General features: G+C 53.8%; 1 protein-coding gene and 1 pseudogene across 1 annotated transcript; both read right to left on the reverse strand.

Moving 5' to 3' along the window:
- Window positions 1-9,657: 9,657 nt before the first annotated feature.
- LOC105469780 (achaete-scute family bHLH transcription factor 2) lies at window positions 9,658-12,067 on the reverse strand. The gene is made up of 2 exons (XM_011721304.2): window positions 10,864-12,067; window positions 9,658-10,247 (listed from the first exon to the last, which is right to left on the reverse strand). Exon 1 carries the CDS (start codon window positions 11,461-11,463, stop codon window positions 10,882-10,884), a length of 582 nt encoding a protein of 193 aa, XP_011719606.1. The 5' UTR covers window positions 11,464-12,067; the 3' UTR covers window positions 9,658-10,247; window positions 10,864-10,881.
- LOC112424556 (uncharacterized) lies at window positions 11,640-12,731 on the reverse strand (annotated as a pseudogene).
- Between the last annotated feature and the right edge of the window lie 11,049 nt (window positions 12,732-23,780).

Below are 23,780 nucleotides of genomic sequence, written 5' to 3' on the forward strand. Positions count from 1 at the left end.
GCGGTGACGTTCACCTGCAGCTCAGGGACAAACCCTACCTACGGCGACAGATGTCAGGAGGGGCAAAGGGTGAGGGAGGGAGGGGATGTCAGCTGGAGCGGGCCTCGGGGTGCCTGCTGCTGCTGTAGGAAACATTCTGCGTGGGGGTTCAGGTGGAGGTTCTGGGAGTGTCACCTGTGCGCACTTGTCAGCATGCACTCCAGATTCCTGCATTTGAGGTGCCTGTGCCCCAGTGGAAAGATGATGGACGGAGCTGTTCAACCATTGCCCTGGACCGGATTCTTCAGGGTGCCTTGGAAGGCCCAGGAAGAAAGGGGACTCCAGGCTGGGCACCGGTGGTCCACAGGCTTCCAGAGGAGCCCAGCTTGGCCCTTATGTCGTGGTCACTGGGAGCTAATGAGGTTGCACCCTCATGGGGGCATGTGCCCACACACACAGTCCCCTCCATAGAGAGCCTTGGAGCCTCTGCCATACGACATGTGCCTGGGAGCCTCTGTGATAGGGCGTCCTGGCCCAGTGCTCCCAAGGCCAAGTATGAAGTCTCGTTCCCCCAGCCAACCGTCACCTCCAGGCTGCATAACCTCTGCTGACCCCTCTCAATCCCACCTCTTCTTTTTGGCCATGAAGGCAGTCAGGAAATGCAGCCTGTGCTTCAGAGAGGCAGGCAGGGCTGGGGTCACCCCCGCCCCAGGCAGTGGGATGGGAGATGTGCCGGGTCAGGTCCCTTGCTGCAAGCCTGCAACCCGTGCCTGTATTTGCCACAGCCGGGCCCGGCCAGTCCTTCCTTCACCCTGCAGGACCCTCCCATCTGCAGGTCCCAGCTCTGTGTGGGCCTGGCCAGCCCTGGGGCCATGGCCAAGACATGAGTCCCTAAAGGACTGCCCCTTCTGAGAGCAGAGAATCCTGCTGCCCCCAGAAGACCCAGGTGTTCAATCTGAGCCCCGACCCTAAAACCCATGGTCCTCTCTCTCCTCTGGAATCCCTCTGCCAGCCTCCAACAGCCACCTGCTGCTCTCCTGGTGCTTCTCACACTCCCAGGGAGTTGGGGGGGTGGGGAGCCCAGCAGAAATTGGAGCAGAGAGGACATGGAGGGCTGAGGGGTGAGGGGGCAGACTGAACCTATCCTCTCTGCCCATGCGTCTTCCCCCAGGATGCTGCCTGAGGTCTGGGGGGAGGGGTATCTCGGAAGGCTCCCTGGAGGAAGACGAGTGCCTCTCTCTCATGAGGGAGGGGCTCCAGGGAGGTCAGTGTGACCTTGTGTTGGCACAAAGGCAGCCCTGGCCGAGGGGGCGAAGGCAGTGTGAAGCGGGACTTCCTTCCCCCAAAGATGCAGAGGGATGTCGGGAGACCTGGCAGGCGGCCCTGGGCAGCTCAGTCGACTCCACCTTACCCTACCAGGCTGCAGGAAGCCCCTGCCCCCATCTGGAGCCTCTGTAGGTTTTCCTAGCTCAGCCCTAAAGGCTCAGGCCAACTAGACACAGGCCAACTAGAGAGGTCTGTCAGGGCTGAGGGGGTGGCTGCCAGGAGAAGAGCATCCCAGCCCGCAGACCCTGCTCCCCAGGCAGAGCTGCCAGTGCATCCCGTGCGTGCGGAGAAGAGCTTTCCCTGCTTGGGAATCCTGCTCTGCCCCCCATCAGCCTGTGGCTTTGGAAGCTCATCCAGCAGCCCTGGAGTCTCAGTTTCCATGCCTGTAAAATGGGCACAGCACTCACTCCAGGATGAACAGAAGCGGGGCCAGGAAAGCAGCCTCTGGCCCGGTGCCACAGCAGGGGCTGTGACGGGGACGGTTCCACAGTCGCTGGAGGTCGACAGGGACCAAAGCACGCACGAGTGCCAGATGGGCCCCATGATGGGATTCCGGCCGGGGTGAAGCAGGGAGCCACCTATACAGAGGACAATTGACTGCAGAAGTGCCAGGCTCATGCCCTCCACGGATGGAGAGGCCGTCACCTCTGGGGGATGCCCCAGGGCTGCATACCTGTGCATACCTGTGCAGTGGCGCTGGAGTGGCAGCGGACGCCTGCCCCACACTAATGCACATGCACGTCAGTGCACACGCACATCCACACCCACACCCACACCAGAGAAAGCCGCAGGCCCTGAGGGGCTGTCCCGTGCCAGCCTGCCAGCTGCCACACCCCTCCCACAAAGCCCGGCTCTGGCCCGGGACACAGGGAGCCCAGACCCATCCAGCTTTCCCCTCAACGCCCTGGGTCCTCCCACAAATTCGTCCTGCCTCAAGCCTCAGTCTCCACTTCCAACAAATGGGTCTCAAGCTGTCTGCTCTGTCCACCCTGCATGGCGGTCTGGGCAGCACAGAGCCAGCCTGATGGGGGCTGGGGACTCTGGAAGGGGTGCTCAGGGAGGAGCCAGGCTCTGGGGCCCATAAGGCCTTGCCAGGTGGTCCAGGCGGGACCGGGGACAAGTGTCGAGTGAGCACCAAATGCTCAGAGCTCCTGAAACCTGGCGCGCCTGTGAGAGCTGTTGAGGCCCCTTTTCAAGGCCCTGCCTGCCAGCTCACAAAAGACATTCAAATGAGAGACAAATATTTGGGGCCCCAAGGTTGAGCCCAGCCCAGTCTCTCAGGCCCAGCCCAAGCTGCTTCTAGGCTCTTATTTGGGTATTAATTGCATTTCGTTTAGAGATTTGCATGCTTATCATGCGGGTGGTGGCCAGCCTGGACAGAATCCCAAGGCTCGTAGGCAAATGCCAGGAGGAGGGGGTGGGCAGAGGAACCAGGAGCCTCCCAAATGGCATCAGGAGAGCAAGCCTGGGCTGGGCTGTAGGCCATCAGCGTGGGCCCTGGCCCACGACCTGGCATCCATGTGGACCTGGGCAGGACAACAGGACAAGCAGAGAGAAGAAAGTGGATCCCAAAAACAGGGCGCCCAGGCCAACTTTTCCCTAATTCCAGCTCCCAGCTCCCCGCTGGGGACTGTAGCCCCTCCATGGTCAATCAGGGCAGTCCTGGGGTCCCTGTCACATGACATATGCCCCCCCACCCGCTCCCCAAGACAGCCCTGCAGCCTGTGGGCGGGCCCGTGTGCTCACCAAGGCGCTTGGAACCTTGGCGGGCAGGCTCTCGGAAGATTTTCTCAGGGACCCTCTGGTCCACCCTCTCGGCATCCCAGGGTGTCCTGGTCCCGGGAGATGCCTCATCCCAGGCCACATGGAGCCCTAGGCCTTTCCATCATCAGCCCTGTCTACTCCACCCTCTGCAAGGCAGGTCCAGAGGGGCAGTGCTTGACCCGAGAAGAGGCTGTGACTATGGAGAGGTTGGGGGTGGGGCCCTGAGGGCTGGAGATTTAGGAAGCCCTCCTGTTCCTGCCCTTTACGGTTGAATTTTATGCCCTCCAGACTCACATGTGGCTATTTTTGGAGCCAGAGCCTTTAAAGAGGTAGTTAAGTTAAACTGAGGTCATCGGGGGGACCCCAATCCCATATGACCGATGTTCTTACTAAGAGGAGGTGAAGACAGACACACACACAGGGATGGCCACGTGAAGACACGGGGAGAAGGCGGCATCTACAAGCCAAGGAGAGAGGCCTTCGGAGCGGGGGACTGCAGAATGGTGAGAGACTAATTTCTGCTGTGTAGGCCCCCGAGTCTGTGGTGCTTTTGCACGCAGCACAGGCCAACCCATCGCGGCCTCTCCTGCTGTTAGGACTCCAAGTCCATCCTCAGGGACATTAATTAACTCTAGGAACTTTTTATCCTGATGGCATCACCTCTTAGGCAGAACCGGGACCCGGATGCAGGCCTGGTTGGGAACCCCCAACCCTCCCTGTCCTTCTCACAGGACAGCGGGTCTGGGGCTGAAGGCTGTGACTCTGCCCCTGCCTGGATCACAACAGGCAGGACAGCTGAGCAGGCACCTATCTGTCTCTCCCTCTGCTGACCTGTGGCCCTGGACAGGAGCTGCTCTGGGGGACCTGACAGGTGACCCCCCGCCAGGAGGCCCCTCCCTGCCTCTGGCCTGGGAATCCACCTCCGTGGGAGCCCCTGGGAATGGCCTGTTTCAATAGGTAAGTGGGAGCAAGGTCTTATCCTCAGCGGGGGACGTCGCTGGGGGCAAGGCCAGTGGGTGGGTGGGGAGGTTTCTGTGGCACTGGGGCCTCCTGTTGATCGATTCACCCAATTAATCACAGCCAGCAGCTGGGGAGGGGGTAGGAAGGGGGTGAAAGGAACAGGAGCCCACAGCCGGGAGGCCCTGGGAGGTTGGCAGAGGCCTGCACCTGCCCGAAGCCAGCCCTCGAGCCCACTCCTCTTCCCTCCTTCCGGAGGGGCCAGAGCAAGGGGTGCTAAGGGCTCAGTTCTCAACCCCTCCCCAGCTCTCAGGCAGCCCCTCCCATGATCCCCAGGCCTCTGCCCCACTTGCACCTCCCCAGGCCCCAGGGCACAGGATGCTTTCCCCAACTTTTGGGAGGCTGGGATGTCAGGAGGCCTGGGCTGACTGCTGGCTTCTGTCTCACTGGCTTGCAGACAAGACCCTCCATTTCAGTGGAAAAGCAGCAAGAATGGTGCCCCCCTCCAGGCAGACCCAAGGGAGGCATCGGTGTGAGGGGCTTAAGCTCTGTACTGTGGGTTTAAACCTTGCACCTCTGGATACCTGTGGGCCTCAGGCAGACCACTGAGCCTCCCTGCATCTGGAAGTCAGGGTGAGACCCCTCAGAGGGGGTGGGGAGGTGGAGTGGCCCCTCTTGCTGGGCAGCCCCCACCCTCCGCCTGCTGCCCTGCCGTCCCAGCCTTCAGGGTCCTCCCCAGCCTCTGTGGACTCCCAGGTGGACCTGGGCCACCTCTGAGACCCCCGAAGAGCTCAAGGCCAGCTCACAGCCCACAGCTCAGGACGGCATTGGGCAGGCCTCTGGGCCCACCTGGCCCCACTCCCCATTTTTATGGGAACAAAGACTGAAGGTGTGGCCCCAAAGGAACCACCTCTCCTCCAGTGCCCTCACTGCTGGGAAAAGGGTCAGCAGAGTTTGGGTCTCCCCTGCAAGCCCTCTGGACTGCGCATGCTACAGCTGAGGACATGGGGTTGAGGGGCAGGCCCCCTCCAGCCCCGTCCACCTTGCCCTGTCTAGCTCTGTCCAAGGCTCTCTCCAGCTGGCTAATCACTTCTGGGCACAGCTGTGCTGCTGAGGTCTCGGGGACGACTGAAGGTCTTTGAAGGCCACTTTGGGAGGAGCGAAGGTGCATGGACACCAGGGACCCTGCTCACAGCGAGTCTCCCTGCCCCACCCCTTTCCGCATTGAGTGGGACACGCTTGCTTTCATTTGGGGGATCGCCATCTGACTATTCCGCTTGTCTTGGGGTGGGGCGGAGATTAGGTGATGTGGAGGGGCTTCTCTACATGGCACCCCTGCCCCAGCTCTGAGGGAGAGCACCAGAGCAGGTTTCACCAGCGTAGGACACGCAAGCCCCGCCATGAACAGGGCCCCAACCTTGGTTTAATGCTCTGCTACTGCCATCTTAAAGTTCCTTTTCCACTTTTTATTTTGCTTTATTTTTTTTATTAGAGATGGGGTCTCCCAGTGTTGCCCAGGCTGGTCTTGAACTCCTGGGCTCAAGCAATCCTCCAGCCTCAGCTGGAGGATTCAAGCTCTGTACTGTGGGTTTAAACACTGGGATGACAGGTGTGAGCCACCTCGCTTGGCCTTTGGAATTCTGACTACTTTTATCTTCTAACCTGTTTTGCAGGTGCAGGCCAATGGCATACAGCAACACTAACATAAGCAAAGGAAAGCGTGCACAAGGTGCCAAATGTACGTCCACTTTCACTCGTTCCCCCACTCGAGTAGTGCATCCACGATGCCCACAGACACCAGGCCACACAGAAAAGGTGCCAGGAACCCACAGCAGTGCAAGGCAGCATGTCACACCTATGCAAAAGCAAGCCGGGAGCACTGATGGCCACCGAGCAGCCACGTTTTCCATTTAAATCCAAACTTGCTAAGGACGCAGAAGGAAGTAAGTGGTGTTCTAACGAACGTGCAGGACAAGGGGCAGGGAACCTGTCATGTCCTTTCTTACTTATGCGACTTCTCTGTGTTCGCCGAGCTCTCTTGCTGATGGATCTACCCACCATGCCTTTTGTCTTTGAACTTGTCCTTTCCTTCCTTCCTCGATCATCAGCGAGCAGGAGGTGGAGGGTGCTGGTGGAACCAGCCTGCATCAAGGAGTGAAATCAAGACAATTGATTTCACTTTTGTGCAATTTCCACTGTTCTAGTGGCAATGAAATACAGACGCCTGTGCCAGGACAGAACACACATTTTGTCATGCCAGCGATTCCGTATAGAAGTTAAATGCTCTTATGCTTGCATTTAAAACTGGCATCACATAATATAAAGATGGATGACTAAATTCATGCTAGCCATTTAAATTCCTAATCTTTCTTACTCAGAATGGCATTAAATTGTGAGTATAAAATAAGAAGTAAGTATAAAATAGTAAGTCAAGAGATTGACCATAGAAGAAAGAAAAAAACTTTATATTTTAGCATCTTTAACATCACATCACAATCGCCTTCCCCCTGGAATCAGTTTCTAACTTCCAGGTGGAGACCAGGCCTGGACCATGAGCTCCTGGCAGAGCCCTGCTGCCCCCACATCAGAGCCCAGGACAGGCTGGCACCTGGGCCAGGTGAGGCTCTGTCCAGGCTCACTGATCTCAAATGCTGAACTGCTAAGGATGTCCTGTTCCCAAAGGAGCCACAAGGCTCAGCCTCACTTCCTGGAAGGTGTGAAAATTGCAAGGATGTGGAAGTGAAAGAGTCCAGAGTTTAAATCTTAATTCTCATCATTTCCAAGCAGTATGGTGTCCAAGGGAGAGAAAACAACCATGGATTCTTAGTTTCTGTTTCTGGTTGAGCCAGCAAGGTCCATTCCTCATCCCTCTTTTCTACTTATCATTAGAGACAGAAACTAAAACCATAGCTTTAGGCTGCTGAGAGCCTAAAACAAAACGACAGCAAAAGAAGGTGAGTTGGACAAGCTTGTCTATGACGTCAGGCACTTCATCTCTCGTGGGCACTGGGTGAGTGGCCGTGTGGGGTGGGGTCTTCATAATGCAGCAGTCAGCAGCCCAGCGTGCCCAGGAGACTCGCCTGTGGTCCTGGTTATCAACCACGGCTTTCTACTCTCAAAAATATCCCCACTGGGACAGCAAGTTGCATGGTTGCTACAAGTCCTGTCTCCTGGTGAGATGCAGTCCAGCAGCCCTACATCCTCTGAGCAGCATGTGCCAAGTGGGATGAACTGGAAAAGAACTGCATTCGGGGAAATGCCTGTGTGAAAGGAAATGCACAGGAAGGAGCTGGCAACCGGGGTGGGGGAAGCCACTAGACCACGATGCGCTCTGCCCCAGCGAAGGCGAGGGGATAGCCTGGACCTAGATTGCTGTGAGGTCTATGGAAGATTCCACAAGCTTGCTGGGTAGTTCTCAAGGCAAACTCAGAAAGGGAGTCCCTTGTTTCCCTGGAACGGATCTGTCTTGGTATCTCTGTCACACTCTTTAGGTGGGCCTGGTGTCAACCCCATTTGCAGGTGACCGCAAACTTGATCAAAGGTCCGCTTCTGGCACCCCATACCCTGTCCTACAGGAAATACAGGGACAGGTTCCCAATAGCAACAGCGAGAACGGTGCCATCAATACCATGTACACGGGAGCTCAGCGGAACAAACATCTCCGCTTCTTCAATGCAGACACTGGGGGAAAATTGCTTACAAGATGCTTAAGAGACCTATTAAGCAAACTTGATGTGTGGACCTGCGGTGCATCCGGATTCCATAAAGCCAACTGTACAAAACCACGAGACCCTGTGAGGACCGTGCCCTTGGCTGGGTCCCTGATGATATGAAAGAACGGTGGTTCATTTGAAGGGGTGATGTTTTTGGGGTTTCCTTTAGAGGCACACATGAAACATTACAGGTGAAAGGATTCAAAGTCTGGGATTTGCTCCAAAGTAATGCAGGGATGGGGTGGGGGATGGATGGGGCAGTAAGGGCCTTGAAACTGGTGCTGGAGGCATTCCAGGGCCCACCTGGGGCCCAGTGCATCCTCCACCAGCCAGACTGTACAATGGTTGGATCCTGTGTCTACCACTAGGACCCAAGCTCCATGAGCACGGGCTTGTGTGGCACACGGATGCATCCTAAGTCCTGGCACAGAGACTGCTCAACAAAGGCCTCGGTGCTTTTGCGTATGTTTGAAATTTTCCATAATAAAATGGAAAATGGGAAAATGGGAAAACAAAAATGGCAGCACCACTTACCCTTTACAGAGTTTTGTCCACTTCGTGCCAGTGGGTGGCAGTCCTTTCCTCTGCCTTGGCCTTCCATGATTTCCCACCTACCCGCTTCACCTGCCCAACAGCCCCCTGCGGTTCTGGCAGCTGTGGACCTTTCCTTGAGGTCAAGGTGTGGAGCCCTGGGGACAGCTCAGGTCCTGTGACTCAGGGAGGCCACCGACCCGGGTGTGGATTCTGGGAGAATGCTGTGGGAGGGCCCTCCATGGGTGGCCATGGCAATGTACCCCCTCCTGTCCCTTGGCCAAGGCCAGTTCCCTGAGCCCTGCAGCCCCAAGCCACAGCTGGTCTACTGACCTCAGCTGAGCCTGGTCCTCATCAGACCAGGTGACCCCTGACCCCAGCTACAGACTCGGCTTTGACCTTGGCTGCTGGCTGAGGAGCCCCCACCCGGACTGAGGCTGCAGCTGGTGAAAGAGGAGCCCTGAGCTCCTCTGGTAACAGGGGACCTGGCCAGCCTGACGTTTGAGACCCATGCACCCCGGCAGCCTGTGTTGCCATGGTTATTCGGGAGCCACCCACTCTGGGACAACAACAGCTGCTCCCACCTTGCAGGGCTCCCATGGCTCTGTCCCAACCACTCCTTTCTGAAGGAAGGGGTGCCTCTGTGCCCTAGGGCAACCAGGGGAGCCCCACAACCCCTCCCCTACCAGGGCACTAAAAGGGAGCTTTGGGCACAGAGAGACTTCAAAGCCTCCTAGGCCCTGAGTCAAAGGTAGAGCCGTGTGATATCCTGGTGCCAGCTCTCTGACTGGGGGGAGCCTGGCGCAAAGCTTCCAAGCCTTCCTTGCTCCTTTCAAGAGCCGCTCTCAGGATTCAGGTGAGCAGAGGCCTGCGGGGCCTCCCCCGTGTGGGCAAAACCCAAAGCCAGCGAGAGGACAGCCCCCAGACACCTCTCACTAACTCCTCCCAGAGGCCCCTGAGGTGGGTCTGGTCAGTCCCATTTTCAAGTTAAGCCACTTGCCCTGGGCTGCCCAGCTGCCACAGCAGTGGAGATCTGAGCGTGGTGGCCTGCGCGGGAGCCCATGCCCTCAGCCCCACAGCAGGAGCTCTCTGGTCAGACCACCTCAGCCTAGCCCCACACCCAGCACTTACCCAGCCCTCGGGATGGGTCAGCAGCCTCCAGCCTGCCGCTTCCAAGCCAGCAAGCAGCCCTGCCTGGACAATCCACCAGCCCACCACCTCCTGGAGGACGCCCCCAGCCTCACAAGGTGTCCCGATGGCTCCGCTATCAACGGCCTGGCTGGACTCCAGATCTCACCCAGACCCACCCTGAGGAGGCAGCAGGGTTCAGGGAATAGTGACAGAAGTATGGCCGTCACCTGGGAAGTGTAGGTGACAGGAGCCACTGGTAAACAGAACTAATTTATTTATAAAGTTCACGCTCCCTTAAAGAGGTGTGCCCCACACAGGCTTCTCCCTAGCTGTCATGGGAGCCTCACGCCAGGGACCCCGCCCCTCAGGCACCACTCGTGTCCAGATTTTGGCCTGCATGGAAAACTCCAGATAGTGGGGGCGGGGGTCCAGGTCATCTTTATTGTGCCCCAAGTCAAGGGTTCTTTGTACAAAAATAGGTCTCAGTTTGCCAGCAGTGTCCCTCCAGCAGCTCAAGTTAATGTGTAGAAAATAGATTCTCTGTGCCCTTAGAAAATCCTCTCCCCTCCGCAAAAATCTGCAAGTGTTGGTGCCCCCCGCCCCACTGCAGTCGAGAAGTGTGGGGAGGGGCGGCATCGGAGGAAGCCGCCAGCCCTCACAGGGCCAGCTCGAGGCCCGTTTCCACCGGGCATTGGTCAGGCAGGGCCGGACGGTCGAGGCGGGGTCGACGGTGGTGGCGCGGGGGCGGGGTCCCCGGCTCGCTGGGGGCGGAGCGCGGACCGGTCCACCTGGTGGGCTCCCGGACGATGAGCGCGCCGGCCGCTCGCTCGGCTTCCGGGGCTGAGGCTGCAGGGGGAAGGTGGGGAACCGAACGCGCGTCAACGCGGGCGCTGGCCCGGAGCAGACACCGCCCGGGCCGGCCCTGCCCCCACCTCCCCCAAGCGAAGTCGGCAGTTTCGTTTGCTCGGTTGGTTTTGGAGTCTTGAGTCCGTGGGTGCCGCGACTCGGTCTGAGACAGGGCGGGGGCGGGGCGGGCGCTCAGAACGGCGGTGAGTCAGGGCTCCACGCCCGCCGACTCATTTCTGCCGCCCCGGCCCGGGAGCGCGATTTGCAATGCAAAGTCACCCCGCCTCCAGCACCCCAATCTGCCCCAGGATCCGCCAGCACTCGAGACCTCAACGGCCCGACGACCGCTCCCCTCCCCTCGTCTACCCCTCCCTCGTCGGCGGCTGAGCCGCGAGGGGAAGTTTTGCAATCCCGGACAAACAAACGCCGGTCTTGCACAGGCTTGAAAAAGTTTGGGGGAAATGAAGAGTGAGCGAAATCGAAGCCATAGCTCGGGCCTGGCGCTCGGCTCCGCTGGCTCCTGGGGGCGCGATCCGCCGGGCCTGCCCCCCACACCCCACCCCGTCCCTCCACCCCGGCCCCCGACCCTCCCTCCTCACTGCCGCCCGGCTGTTACCTCATAGGTCGAGGGCGCTCAGTAGCCCCCTAACCAGCTGGAGAAGTCGAGCAGCTCGCGCTCCGCGGGACTCAGCGCGCCCTCGCAGCCGCTGTCGTCCGACGAGTAGGCGGAACGCGGGGAGCCGGGCTCCGAGCTGCCCCCGCGGCCCGGGGACGAAGAAGCGCGGGAGGGCGAGGCGGCGACCGCGGTGGTCCCAGGCTGCCCGCGGGGCGCAGACGGCCGCACAGCCGGCGGCCGCAGCCCTCCAGCCAGCGCGTTGCGCACGGCGTCGTGCTCTGCCAGCAGGCGCTGCAGCGCGCGGATGTACTCCACGGCCGAGCGCAGCGTCTCCACCTTGCTCAGCTTCTTGCTGGCGCCGCCGTGCGGCACGTGCTGCCGCAGCGCCTGGAAGCCCAAGTTCACCAGCTTCACGCGGTTGCGCTCGCGCTCATTGCGCCGCGCTACGGCCGCTGCGCTGCCCCCGGTCTCTGCGGTGGCCGGTCGCCGCCGCCGGCTGCAGCGCAACAGTTCCGGGGACGTGGGTCTCCGCCGGGCAGCGCAGCTGACAGGGACGCGGGGCGCAGGGGGCGCGGACCTGGGCAGTGTGCCGCCGTCCATTGCGCCTGCATCCACCCGCCCGCTCCGGGTCCCGGCGCGCCGCAGGAAGGTGCAGGCAGAAGAGCCCGAGGCGAAAGGGAAAACGGTGGCGCCCCAAGGGGGCTTCTGGCACGGCGCCGCCAGGAGACTCCCCAGGGCACGTGTCCTAGGTCGTCTGGAGCCCGGGGACAGGAGGCCTAGTGGTGGCGGGCCGTACGCGCCAGGGAGCGTGGGACGCTCGTGTCCCGCGCGTGCGGCCGGACTCTCCCCGGTCTCCGCAGGCGCGGCGCAGGCGGCTCGTTTTTAAATGTATAGATAACCCTCCTCCGCGCCGCCGCCACCTCCTTTCTCACGCCCTCCTTCCTTGCCTCGCCCTCCCGCCACGCTTCGCCCTCCCCCTCGCGCGATCACATTCTGTAAAGCCCACAGCCTGCGCGTGTCCCCCTAGCCCATCCCCCGGGCGCAGTCCACAGATCCCCAGTGCGCCCAACTGGCGAAACCTGCGGGTTCCCGGTGCGCCCCCTGCTCCCGGCAGGTGCTCAGTGCGCCCCCAAAGCAAGGTGCGCAGGTCCTGAGTTGAGCCTTCCCGTACCCCCACCCTAATCCTGCGCGCAGCCCCGCAAGTCCCAAGAGCTGCCAGACCTCCGCACGCGCAGCGCGCGCTGTGGGAGGGAAGGCGTGGCCCTGGCGACAACACGGCAGTCTGGGAGGCGCGCTAGACCCCCCGGGGCAGCACGCGCGGAGCAGTCCACACCCGCGCCCCGCCCTCCTGGGGCCGAGGAGGCGGGGGCCAGGGTCTCAGCCAATCCTGGGCCATCCGTTTGGCCAATCGCGCAGGGCGCGGCTCCACGCCCGGCCCCATTGAGGAAGCGCGTACGCGCGGCGCGTGGCTCGCGGGGAGCATCGCTAACAAAGCTCGGTGCATGCTGGGCCCCGCCCTACTCCTCGCCCTCGCGACTGGGCTGGGCGAGCTGTCCCGAGGCGCACCTATGTCCCGAGCGCGCCTCTACCTGTGCGTTAATTTACTGGGAATGGGGGTGGACTGCGCCTTACCTGGGGCGGGGCGGGGCTTAAGGAGCAGTCGCGACTGAGGCCGGGTAGGAGGTTCAGGTTCCCGGGGCGCCTTCCCCAACCCGCCCCACATTCCCCTTTCCTCCACGCGCACCCTGCCTGTGGTTTCCGTGCGCCCCGGGCCTGAGGGCTCTGGAGGGCCTGAAGGTTTGAACCCGACAGCCTTGTGCCAGGACGGTGGTCGGGTCCACGCCCTCCCCCAGAGTGGCTCCCTACATTTGCAGTATCCCCCACTTCCACCCCGTTCTGCCCTCCTGTTCTCCGTCGCGCTTCCCGTCGGTGCCTCTGGGATCTCACAGCCCTAGCTCCTCTTTCTGTGACCCAGGCTGTTTTTCTTCACCCACCTCTCCCCTGAGGGCACTGAGATTGGGCCATTGGCGGAAAGGTCTCTGGGAGCAGCACCCTTCCAGGGGAGGTGGGACGTCGAGAGCTTCTCCCTAAGAGATGCGGGGAAATGGTGGAGTATGAGAGTGCAAGCACTGCAGAAATGCGAAAAATGTAGTGTTAACGGAAGAGTTTAGGTCCTACCTCACTGTCCGGGAAACGCGTGCCCTCGGGGAAGCCTTTGCCAAGCCGGTTTTTCCCGAAGGTGACCAGATGCTCCTGGGCCACTGCTTGAGACCTCAGGGAATGGAGCTTTTTGTGGACCCAGCTGCCTGGAGCTGCTTTCCTGTTCCGACTGGAGGAGGTGAGGCCCAGGACCCCTCTTGGGAGCCTGGGAGCAGATAGCAACTGTTTACTGCCAGCCTCGGGGTGCCCACCTGCTCCGATTACCCTGCAGGATGCTGCTGACTGGCCCACCTGGGCCCCTAGCACACCTGTGCCCTGAGCACTCCTGGCCCTCCTGCCTTGGGAGGGGCCGGAAGAGTGGCGCCCACTTGGGAGCTGGTGGGCTGCAGTCTCTATTTAGCAGATGAGGAAGCCGACTTGGAGAGAACCCCGGATGTGTCCACTGTCACTCCGCCCAGTGGAGCGATCCAGGCAGAAATCGGGGCCCTGGGTCTGAATCCGGGTTCTCCAACCAGGGCAGAGGCGGGCTTTCCTCTACTCCCTGTCCCTGGTGTGAGACCCCATTCATCCCAGACGGTCACTTGGCAAATCACAGCCTGTCATGGATTGTCCTGCCCTCCTTCCGCTGCCTCCCTCCTTCCCCTTGTCAAGGCTGCAAGATAAGAATCCAGGAAGGATCCTGGAACCCTGCAAACTGGGCCTTGGAAATCCCTCCCGGACTTTGACCTCCCAGGCTGGGAGCCCCTCAGTCATCTGTTGCTGTGTAAGGAGCCACCAGGATTTTAACGGTCTGAACAACGATTTATTATTTCTTTTCTTTTTTTTTTTTTTTTTTTTTTTTTTTTTTTGAGACGGAGTCTCGCTCTGCCGCCCAGGCTGGAGTGCAGTGGCCGGATCTCAGCTCACTGCAAGCTCCGCCTCCCGGGTTCACACCATTCTCCTGCCTCAGCCTCCCCAGTAGCTGGGACTACAGGCGCCCGCCACCGCGCCCGGCTAGTTTTTTGTGTTTTTTAGTAGAGACGGGGTTTCACCGTGTTAGCCAGGATGGTCTCGATCTCCTGACCTCGTGATCCGCCCGTCTCGGCCTCCCAAAGTGCTGGGATTACAGGCTTGAGCCACCGCGCCCGGCCAAGATTTATTATTTCTCAGGATTCTGTGGCTTGACGGGTGGGCCCTCTGCTGCTCTGGGTATAGTTGCATACACCCTGGGGGTCAACAGGGACGAGGGGTACAGCGGCTAGGTTGCTCTCTGTCCCGTCTTCACCCGAGTGCCTCCATAGCTGGTAAGATCTCCAGAGCAGGACCTGTAAGGCCTCTACAGATCACCCCAAAACTTCCTGTCTAAAAACTCAAGCCTCTCAGCGCCCAGGCATGGCTTCTTGCTACCCTGCCCCCAGGCACAGTCCTGCACTCACCTGCACCTGCTGTGCCACGGCCAGGCCAGTCCCCCACCACCGCCCACACCTCTCTCCACCTTCATCCTCTTCCCAATCTGGTCCTCCCACCACTGTGGAAACCCCGTCTGCCCCCAACGCCTAGCTTTGAAATAATAATTCCCTAGAGACCTGTGTCTCTCCCTGCATCGGCCCCTGCTTCATTCCTGGGTGCCACCGGCTGTGCAGCTTTTGACGCTGCAGCACCCCCCTTACTTCGGAAGCAGGCTGTCTGCTGGACTGGTGGGTCTCCATGCTATCTGGGCCGTCTTCTCTGGCACTCTTGGTCTCTCAGTCCATCCTGAGAAGCACAGTTCAAAATAGCCACATGTCCATCAACAGATGAGTGGATAAACAAAACATGGTCTAGAATAATGGAAGGTTATTCAGCCCTAAAAAGAGATGAAGCTGTTTCTTGCCATGATGGAGGTGAACCTCGAGAACATGAGGTCGTGTGAATGAAGTCAGACACCGAGGACCACATAGCATGTGACTCTCAGTCTATGAAATGTGCGTAGTGGATAGATTCACAGACAGGAGACTCATGGTTACCAGGGACTGGGGGGTAAGAACAGAGGGATGGGAGTGACCGTGAAAGGGTACATAGTTTCCTTCCCAGAGCATGAGAATGTTCTAACATGGCCTGTCCTGTTGGCTTCACAGCTCTGTACAGTACACACACAAAAAAACATTGAAATGTACACTTTATGGAATGTGAACTGTATCTTAATAAAGCAGTTAGAAGACCTTCGAACATAAGCATGCGGCCTCATGAGCCCTTTGCCTGGGCACCCTGGCACCTCTCCCAGGCTCTACCTACCTCCAACTCTTCATCCCTGAGCTCTTGAACAGGGGTAGGCAAACTTTTTCTGCAAAGGACCACATGGTAAGTATTTTTGGCCTTGCCGGTCACATGTCTCTGCCACGAGTCCTCTGCCTTGGGGAGCAAATGCAGGCATGGGCAGGGAGGAAATAACAAAACATGCTTCCTGGTCACTGAAACATGAAGCTCCAGGTCACACTCACTGTTACAAAATACTCTGGATTTTCAGACTGTGGTTCAATACACATGACATAAAATGGACCTTCTTAACCATTTGTAAGTGCACGGTTCTGTGGAATTAAGTGTGTTCATGTGGCTGTGCAGTCATCACCACCATCCATCTCCAAAAGTTTCTCATTTTCCCAAACCGAAAGTCTGTCCCCATTAAACACCAGCTCCCCATGACCCTTCCCCCAGCCCCTGGCACCCACCATCCACTCTCTGTCTGTACAGATTTGACTGCTCGGGAGACCTCGTGTAAGTGGAATCCTGCAGCATCTGTCTTTTTGTGGACTGGCTGCTTACACTGATGGTGATCCCCTCAAGTTGCATCCATATTGTAGCCTGCATAAGGATTTCCTTCCTTTTTATGGGTGAATACTCTTCCACTGTGTGGGTAGACCACGATGTTGATCCGTTCCTCTGTCAGTGGATACTTGGGTGGCTTCTACCCTTGGGCTATTATCAATGATGGTACTGTGGACACGGGGGTGCAAATATCTCTCTGAGACCCTGCTTTCGATTCTTTTGGGGATAGACCGAGAAGTGGAGTTGCCAGGTCATACGGCAAACCTCTGTTTAACCTTTTGAGGAACCGCCATGACGTTTTCCACAGTGGCTGCCCATGGTGCATTCCTGCTGCACACGAGGTTCTAACATCTCCACATCCCCGCCAACACTTGGTGCTTTCTGAGTTTGTTTTGTTTTTGTTTGTTTTCGAGACAGAGTTTCGCTCTGTCTCCTAGGCTGGAGTGCAGTGGCGCAATCTTGACTCACTGCAACCTCTGCCTCCTGAGTTCCAGCCATTCTCTAGTTTCAGCTTCCCGAGTAGCTGAGACTGCAGATACCTGCCACCATGCCCAGCCAAATTTTTATTTTTTGTAGAGATGAAGTCTGACTATGCTGCCCAGGCTGGCTGAGGTGATAATAGGTTTTTGATAATAGCTAATGGGTATGGATTTTAATTTTTTAACCACTTAAGAATTGAAAGAAAGTTCCTAGCTTTGGGGCGATACAAAAGCAGGCCAGGGGCTGGATCTGGCCTGTGGGCCTCGGTCTGCTGACAGCTGCTCCAGAGGACTGGTATGTCCATGTGACACCTGGGCTGACCCTCATCGTCCTGCAGCTCTTCAAACTCAATTTGTTGCAGGTTGAACCCGGCCTCCTTTCCTCTAAGGAAAGATCCCTCTGCAGAGAACACCAGGTTGGCAGTGTGGGTGCTGCCTTTCCTTTTCCCTGTCCTCTGCTATCCGTCAGCCCAGCCACTTCTCCAGCCAGGTCCCCATCTTGCCCTTTGGACACTGCCCCTGCCTCTGCCCTGGTCTCCTGGGTTCTCAGTTTGCTGCTTCTGTCTGTGTACCGCCTGGAAGTGGGGGGCCTTACCCAGCATCCAGCCCAGCTAGATCATGTCCGGGCCCTCAGGGTTCAGGCCCAACACCCTCGCGTGCCATCATTCACTGCCTCCTGTCCAGCTTGGATGTCATATCACCTGGAAGCCTTCCCTGATCCCAGTGGCCTCCTGGAGCCTCCTTGCCCCTGTGCTCCACAGGAAGCTGTGGCTGCCCAGATCCGCTCTGTCCAATAGGCTAACCTGACCTGCTCCTTCGACATCTGAGGTGCTGCTCATGTGTGTTCATGACCTGGGGGAATGTTGGGGAGCCCAGGCTCAGCAAAGAGGGGCAGGAGCAGGCAGCATTGGGGCTGGCGATGGCCCAGGGGAAGCTTTCGGCCTGGTTGGTCAGAGCTCCTGGTGACCAAGGGTGACTTCAAAGTCAACGTGAGCCTGACTCACATAAGATGAGCCTAGAGCATCCAAGAACAGCTCTGTGGCTGGCCAGCCGGGAGCTGCAGCCCACAGTCCTGCTGTCCCCCCAGGGAGCCGGCTCCTGCTCCTGGGATGAGCAAGGCTCATGTTGACTTTGAAGTCACCCACAGGCTGTTTGGAACTGGGGTGCAGGAGCTGGAAGTGTGGGGCACCCTGGGGAATCACAAAACCTGACTGATTGGCAGGTGGATGTGTGGCGGGAGTTGGGGAGATGCGGCAGGACACGGGGGTATCTGGGGGGCACCAATGTGGGCCGTGGACTGGGAGGTATCATCAGTAACTTCAGATTGTTTCGTAGTGACACTTAAAAAATACCTGAAGAGGGACGGGTGGAATGAACTTTAACATCATACCCAAAATATTAGCATTTCAACATGTAACCAGTATAAAAATTACTTGAGAGCTGTTTCACATTTTCTTTTCATACCAAGGTTTTTGAAATCAGGCATGCGTCTTTTTACATTCACAGCACATCTCAGTGTGGACCGGCCACATCTCAATGCTCAGTGGCACCCAGGGCTGGTGGCTTCCATCTTGGACAACACAGATCTGGACCGGGAGAGCCTCAGCTCCCTTGTGATACCAGTTTTCTAGTCTCTGTATCTGGCAGTGTGACATCTTGGGGACTTTCTGACTGTGAAGGGCCACCTCTCCCAGGATAAACTAATTCCTAGAGACAGTGAAGGAGACCTTTTCATAGGCAAACCCATCACTGCAGAGCCCAGCTCCAGCCCCCTCCTCTATCAGGGTCTTATACACTCGAGGGCACTACCCCTGCCCTTGTTACCCCAAGGCAACAAGCAGCCCCTAGGCCCCAGAACTCTGAACTTACTCAACCTGACCAATCCTAAGCCCATGTACCTTGCCTTGCCCATTCCTTCTACAGAAACCACAAGAAAGGTTCCTGCCCAGGTCCCCCTGTGGCTCCCCCACCTTCTGACTGACCCTGTGCCCACCTCCCTGCCTGTGGCATAGCATGCCACCTGCTTTGAGAACTGTGAGTTAATATCTTTTCTATGGCAATTGACCCTTGATCTGTTAGCTTCACCATACCTGAATAATAACACAACCTACATTTTAGAAAGCCATTGCCTCGCGAGACGGACCAGAAAGTTGGGGCCCAGAGAGGAGAAGCCACGTGCTCGAGGCTGGCCGGTGAGTGAGAGGCAGAGACTCGGGAGCCCATCACGGGGCTCCCTCAGTTCAGCTTCCTTAACATCCATCTCCGTACCCCACCGTGGAGACTTGGGGTTGAGAAGGGAATTCTGTGGCTGCACTCCAAGGGCTGGCCAATTCCAGGCAGGAGGCGGCACTCCCAGCTGGCTGGAAGAGAAGAGGCTGCTCGTCTGTCAAGCTCATGCCATTCCCCCATGAAACTGAAAGCTGTCCGGATATGAGACCATGGAGAAGACAGGTCTCATCCTCTGGGTCATGTTTCCTAATCATAGTACAATAAGGCTAGAAAGAAAACCTCAAAGTCCCAGCTCTAACATGGCAAATGCATGAAGAAAAGAATAGTCCTCTGAATAACTCTTAGGTTAAAGAAGAATCAAAACAGTGATGATGGGCCTTTTGAAAATCAACAGCCAAAACAACTTTATAACCTCAAACAAATTCCTTCAAAACAAGAAACTGAACACAAGCAAACAAAGCATTCAACTCTAGGACATCAGGAAAAGAAAACCCAAAATACATGTAAAAGACATAATAAGGGCGAATTAATGATGATGAGGAGATAAATTAACATGGCAGAAAAGTGAACTGTAACTGAGTTGATATAATGAAAAACTGCTATTTTTAAAAAGACCAACAAAATAAGCACATTTAAACAAGAAAGAAGACACACTTTTAAAATAACAGAAAGGTGAAAGGTGACTTAAGTACAAATATGGAAAAGATTAAAAACTAAGGCTCTTCATTTGTGACCACAATGGAGAAACAGGAACTGAATTTACTTCTCTTCCCCCATCCCCTCCAAAACAACAATAACAACAAAAAGGGTCAAATTCAGGAAACAACAGTTTTCAAGACACTGGACCTATGGCAACAAAAGACAGTAGTCCTCAAGAGATGGCAAACAGGTGAAGGGGGCCCTACAGCTTCCCAGCTGCTCCCCTGAGTTTCTCAGCCATGGCCCAGAAGGAGGTACCCAGGCAGAGCCCAGTGGAGTGCTTGGAGGAGGAGACAGAGCTCAGAGCCAAGGAGGCCCAGGCAGCTGGGTTCTCAGGACAGAGCAGTGGACTGGAGAGAGCTACATAGAGGGAGAACCCCAGAGAGCTGCAGAAAGTTCCTCCAAGGACTCAGCAAAGAACTGATCAGGGATGTGTGTGAAGAGCCAGAGGCTAGGGAAGAAATTGTCCTGAAGGATCAGAGAGAAGTGCCCAGTTCTCATTCAGGACTGGAGGAGGGCTGTCCCAATAAGCCAACGTGGGAAACTCATAGTTCATGAGACCATGGACAGAGTATACAGCAGGCTCTTACCTCACTGGCGGGGATCATTTGCTATAGACTGGACACTGTTCCAATCCCGCCTCACCCCCAAAAATCAAGTGTTTCTAAGTAACTCAACTATGCCCCAGGCAACACTAAAAAATAAAAGTACAAAAATATCTAGCACCTAAAAAGATAAAATATCTAGCACCTAAAATGATAAAGATTACAATGTATGATAGTTAATTAAAAATGCCAAGCATGCACAAAGCAGAAAAATATACCATCTAATAAGGATATAGATAAAAAGTAAATAAATATCCAGAGCTGACAAAGGCATTAACAAGGAAAGAACATTAAAACAGGCGTTATGATTGTATTTCCTATGTTGAAAGCCAAGTGGAGACATGGAAGAGATGTGTGTGTGTGTGTGTGTGTGTGACACACATATGTATCTTCTATGTCTCTGCTTAGGGGGATTCTATGGCTGCACTCCAAGGACTGGCCAATCCCCAGCAAGAGGCAGCACCCCCAGCCTGCTGGAAGAGAAGAGGCTGCCCTTCTGTCAACCTCATGTCATTCTGCCATGCAACCAGAAGCTGTCTGGATATGAGATCATGGAGAAAGTGGCCATACACTCAGAACAGGACAGGTTCATTTGGGACTATTTATTTGTTTATTTAGAGATGATAGCTACAATGTCTGAGATAAAGAATACACTGAGCTGGAAAAACAGTAAGGATATTATGAAAGAAAAGGTCAATGAACTTGAAGACATTGCAATAGGTGATATTCAAAATTAAGCATAGAGAGAAAAGAGAATTGTTTAAAAGCAAAGAGAACATTAGTGAGCTATGGAAAAATTCAAGTGGTCTAATATACATGTAATCAAAGTCCCGAATGAAAGGACAGAAGAGACAGAAAAAGTATTTGGAGAAAAAAATGACAGAAAATTTTCCAAAGTTGATGAAAATTGTAACACACAGATCCACAAAACTCAACAAATTGTGGTAAGGAGGAACTTGAAGAAAATGACAGCATCAAGACACATCTTTCTTTTTTTTTTCTGAGACGGAGTTTCACTCTTGTTGCCCAGGCTGGAGTGCAGTGGTGCGATCTCGGCTCACTGCAACCTCTGCCTCCTGGGTTCAAGCGATTTTCCTGCCTCAGCCTCCCGAGTAACTGGGATTACAGGCATACATCACCACACCCAGCTAATTTTGTGTTTTTAGTAGAGACGGGGTTTCTCCATGTTGATCAGGCTGGTCTCGAATTCCCAACCTCAGGTGATCCACCCGCCTTGGCCTCCCAAACTGCTGGGATTACAGGAAGACACATCTTAATCAAATTGCTTGAAATCAGTAGTAAAGCAAAAACTAGATAAATAAATAAAACCTTAAAAGCAACCAGAGGAAAAACGATACATTTACATATGTACAAAAGAACGACTTATGTACAGAGGAATAGAAATAGGTTGAAACAATATTTGTACGCCTGTGTTGACAGCAGCACTATTTACAATAGCCAAAAGGTGAAATCAACCAACTAGCCATTGATGATGAATGAATAAACAAAATGTGGTCCATCCATGCAGTGAAATATTATTCAGCCTTGAAAAGCAAGGGAATTCTGACACATGTCACAACATAGATGAACCTGGAGGACATTATGCTGAGTAGAATAAGCCAGACACAAATATTATACGGTTCCACTTATGTGAGGTAGCGTCATTAAATCCATAAAGGCAGAAAGTAGAATGGTGGATGCCAGGGCATAGGAGTTAGTGATTAATGGGATCGAGATTCAGTTTGGAAGGATGAAAAAGTTTTGGAGATGGATGGTGATAATGGCTGCACAACAATATGAATGTACTTAATACCATTGAGTTATACACTTAAAAGTGATTAAGGTAGTAAATTCGTATGTCATGTATATTTTACCACAATTAAAAAATTAGACAAAATACAAAAATAAAAAAGGATGATACAGATTTCTCACTGGAAACAATGCAAGGAAAAGACAATGGAGCAACATCTTTAAACAACTAAAAAATACTGTCAACCTAGAATTCTATACCCAGTGAAAATATCTCTCAAAAGTACAGATGAAATAGTTTGTTCAGACATTCAAAAGCTGAAAGAATTCATCACCAGCAGACCTGCACTACAAAAATATTAAAGGAAGTCTTTCAGGAAGAAGGAAAATTATATGAGATAGAATAATAGAATTATGCAAACAGATGAAGAGCACCAGAAATGGTAACTATACGGATAAATACATATAAATTTTGTTGCTATGTAAATATTTTTTAAAAATAGTGACTACTTAAACAAAAACAGTAACTGATAGGGAGTTGATACCATATGTAAAATTAGATCGTATGGCAATACCACAAAGGCGAGGAGGGAAGAAATGGAGGTATAATATTATAAAGTTCTTATACTATATGTGAAGTTGTATCATTTAAGTTTAAGGTTGACTGTGATAAGTTGAAGATGTAAGCTATATACCCTACAGGAAGCACTAAATTAAAAACAAAGAATTACAGTAATTAAAAATTAATGGAATCATTAACAAATTATTCAATTAATTCCCACCACCACCAAAAAAAAAAGAAAAGAAAAGAAAAGAAAAACAGAAAAAGAGAGGAAATGGGACCAAGACAGATAGAACAAATAGAAATGACAGTTTTATATACTCAGGCCTAACCACAACAATAAACACATTAAATGTCAATGGTCTAAATACCCAGTTAAAACCTCATAGGTTGGATAACAAAGTAATACCTAACTCTCTGCTCCCTTCAAGAAACACACTTCAAATGTAAATATAGAAATATGTTTAATGTAAGATGGTGCTATGGTAAGTGGCTTTTAAGGAGGCCCCAAGTATCTTAGTATTCACACCCATGGCTGGGACTAGGGGGAGGCAAATAAGCCACTTGCCTCAGTCATGAAATTCAAAGAAGGACCAGAAAATTCAGCAATCAAGACAAATAATATTTTAATGCAATATTTTTAAAAATACAAATTAATGCAAAAATATATGAAGACCAAATTATCAGAATTTTAAATAAAGACAGGATGAGTAACAGTACCATACCATGCTGAGCCTCTGTTGGAGCCTGAAGCAAAAGGGAAAATTCAGCCTTCTGAGAAGCCCTGATTTCGAGGCACTAAGCTAAACTGTGCTTGGTTTCCTGGCCCACAGGAGTCTGTGAGATAAGTATCTGTTGGTTTAAGCCACTATGTTTTGGGGTATTTGTTAGACAGCAGTAGATAGTATGAAGTTCAGGATTCTGTGTTGAAACTAATCAAAAGAAAGCAGGAGTGGCCATTTTAAAAGATTTCAGGATAAGGAATATTACCAGGCATTAAGAAGGTCACTTCATAACAATTAAGGGGTCATTCATGAGAGCGTAGCAATCCCAAATGTTAATGAATAAAGCAAAAGCTGATAGACCTGCAAGGAGAAACAGATTAACTCACAATTATAGTCAGAGTCTTCAACACTCATTTCTAGATACTTGATAGAATAAATAGAACATCATAAAAATATAGAAAAGGTAAACAACACTATCAACTTACTTGACCTAGTTGACATTAATAGAAAATCCCACCTGTTAACAGCAAAATACACATTCTTTTAAAGTGCACATGAAGTATTTACCAAGGTAAATTGTCTTATGGGCCATAAAACAAGTCTTGAAAAATGTAAAAGAGGATTCAAGTCATACAAAGTATATTCTCTGACCATAATGAAGTTAAATTCTGCTCATAACAGAGATATATGAAAAATGCCCAAATATTTGGAAATAAATAAAATAGATCTAAATAACCCATGGTTTAATAAATAAATCAAAAGAGAAATTAGAAACTATTTTAAACCAAGTAAAAATGAAAACACAGCATTTCAAAATTTATGCAATGCAGTACTTGGAGGGAGATTTAGACAGCTAAACACATATATTAGAATAGAATAAAGGCCTGAAATCAGTGACCCCAACTTCCTCAGAAACCAGGAATAC

Source organism: Macaca nemestrina, chromosome 12 (genome assembly GCF_043159975.1).
Source record: "Macaca nemestrina isolate mMacNem1 chromosome 12, mMacNem.hap1, whole genome shotgun sequence".
Lineage (NCBI taxonomy): Eukaryota > Metazoa > Chordata > Mammalia > Primates > Cercopithecidae > Macaca > Macaca nemestrina.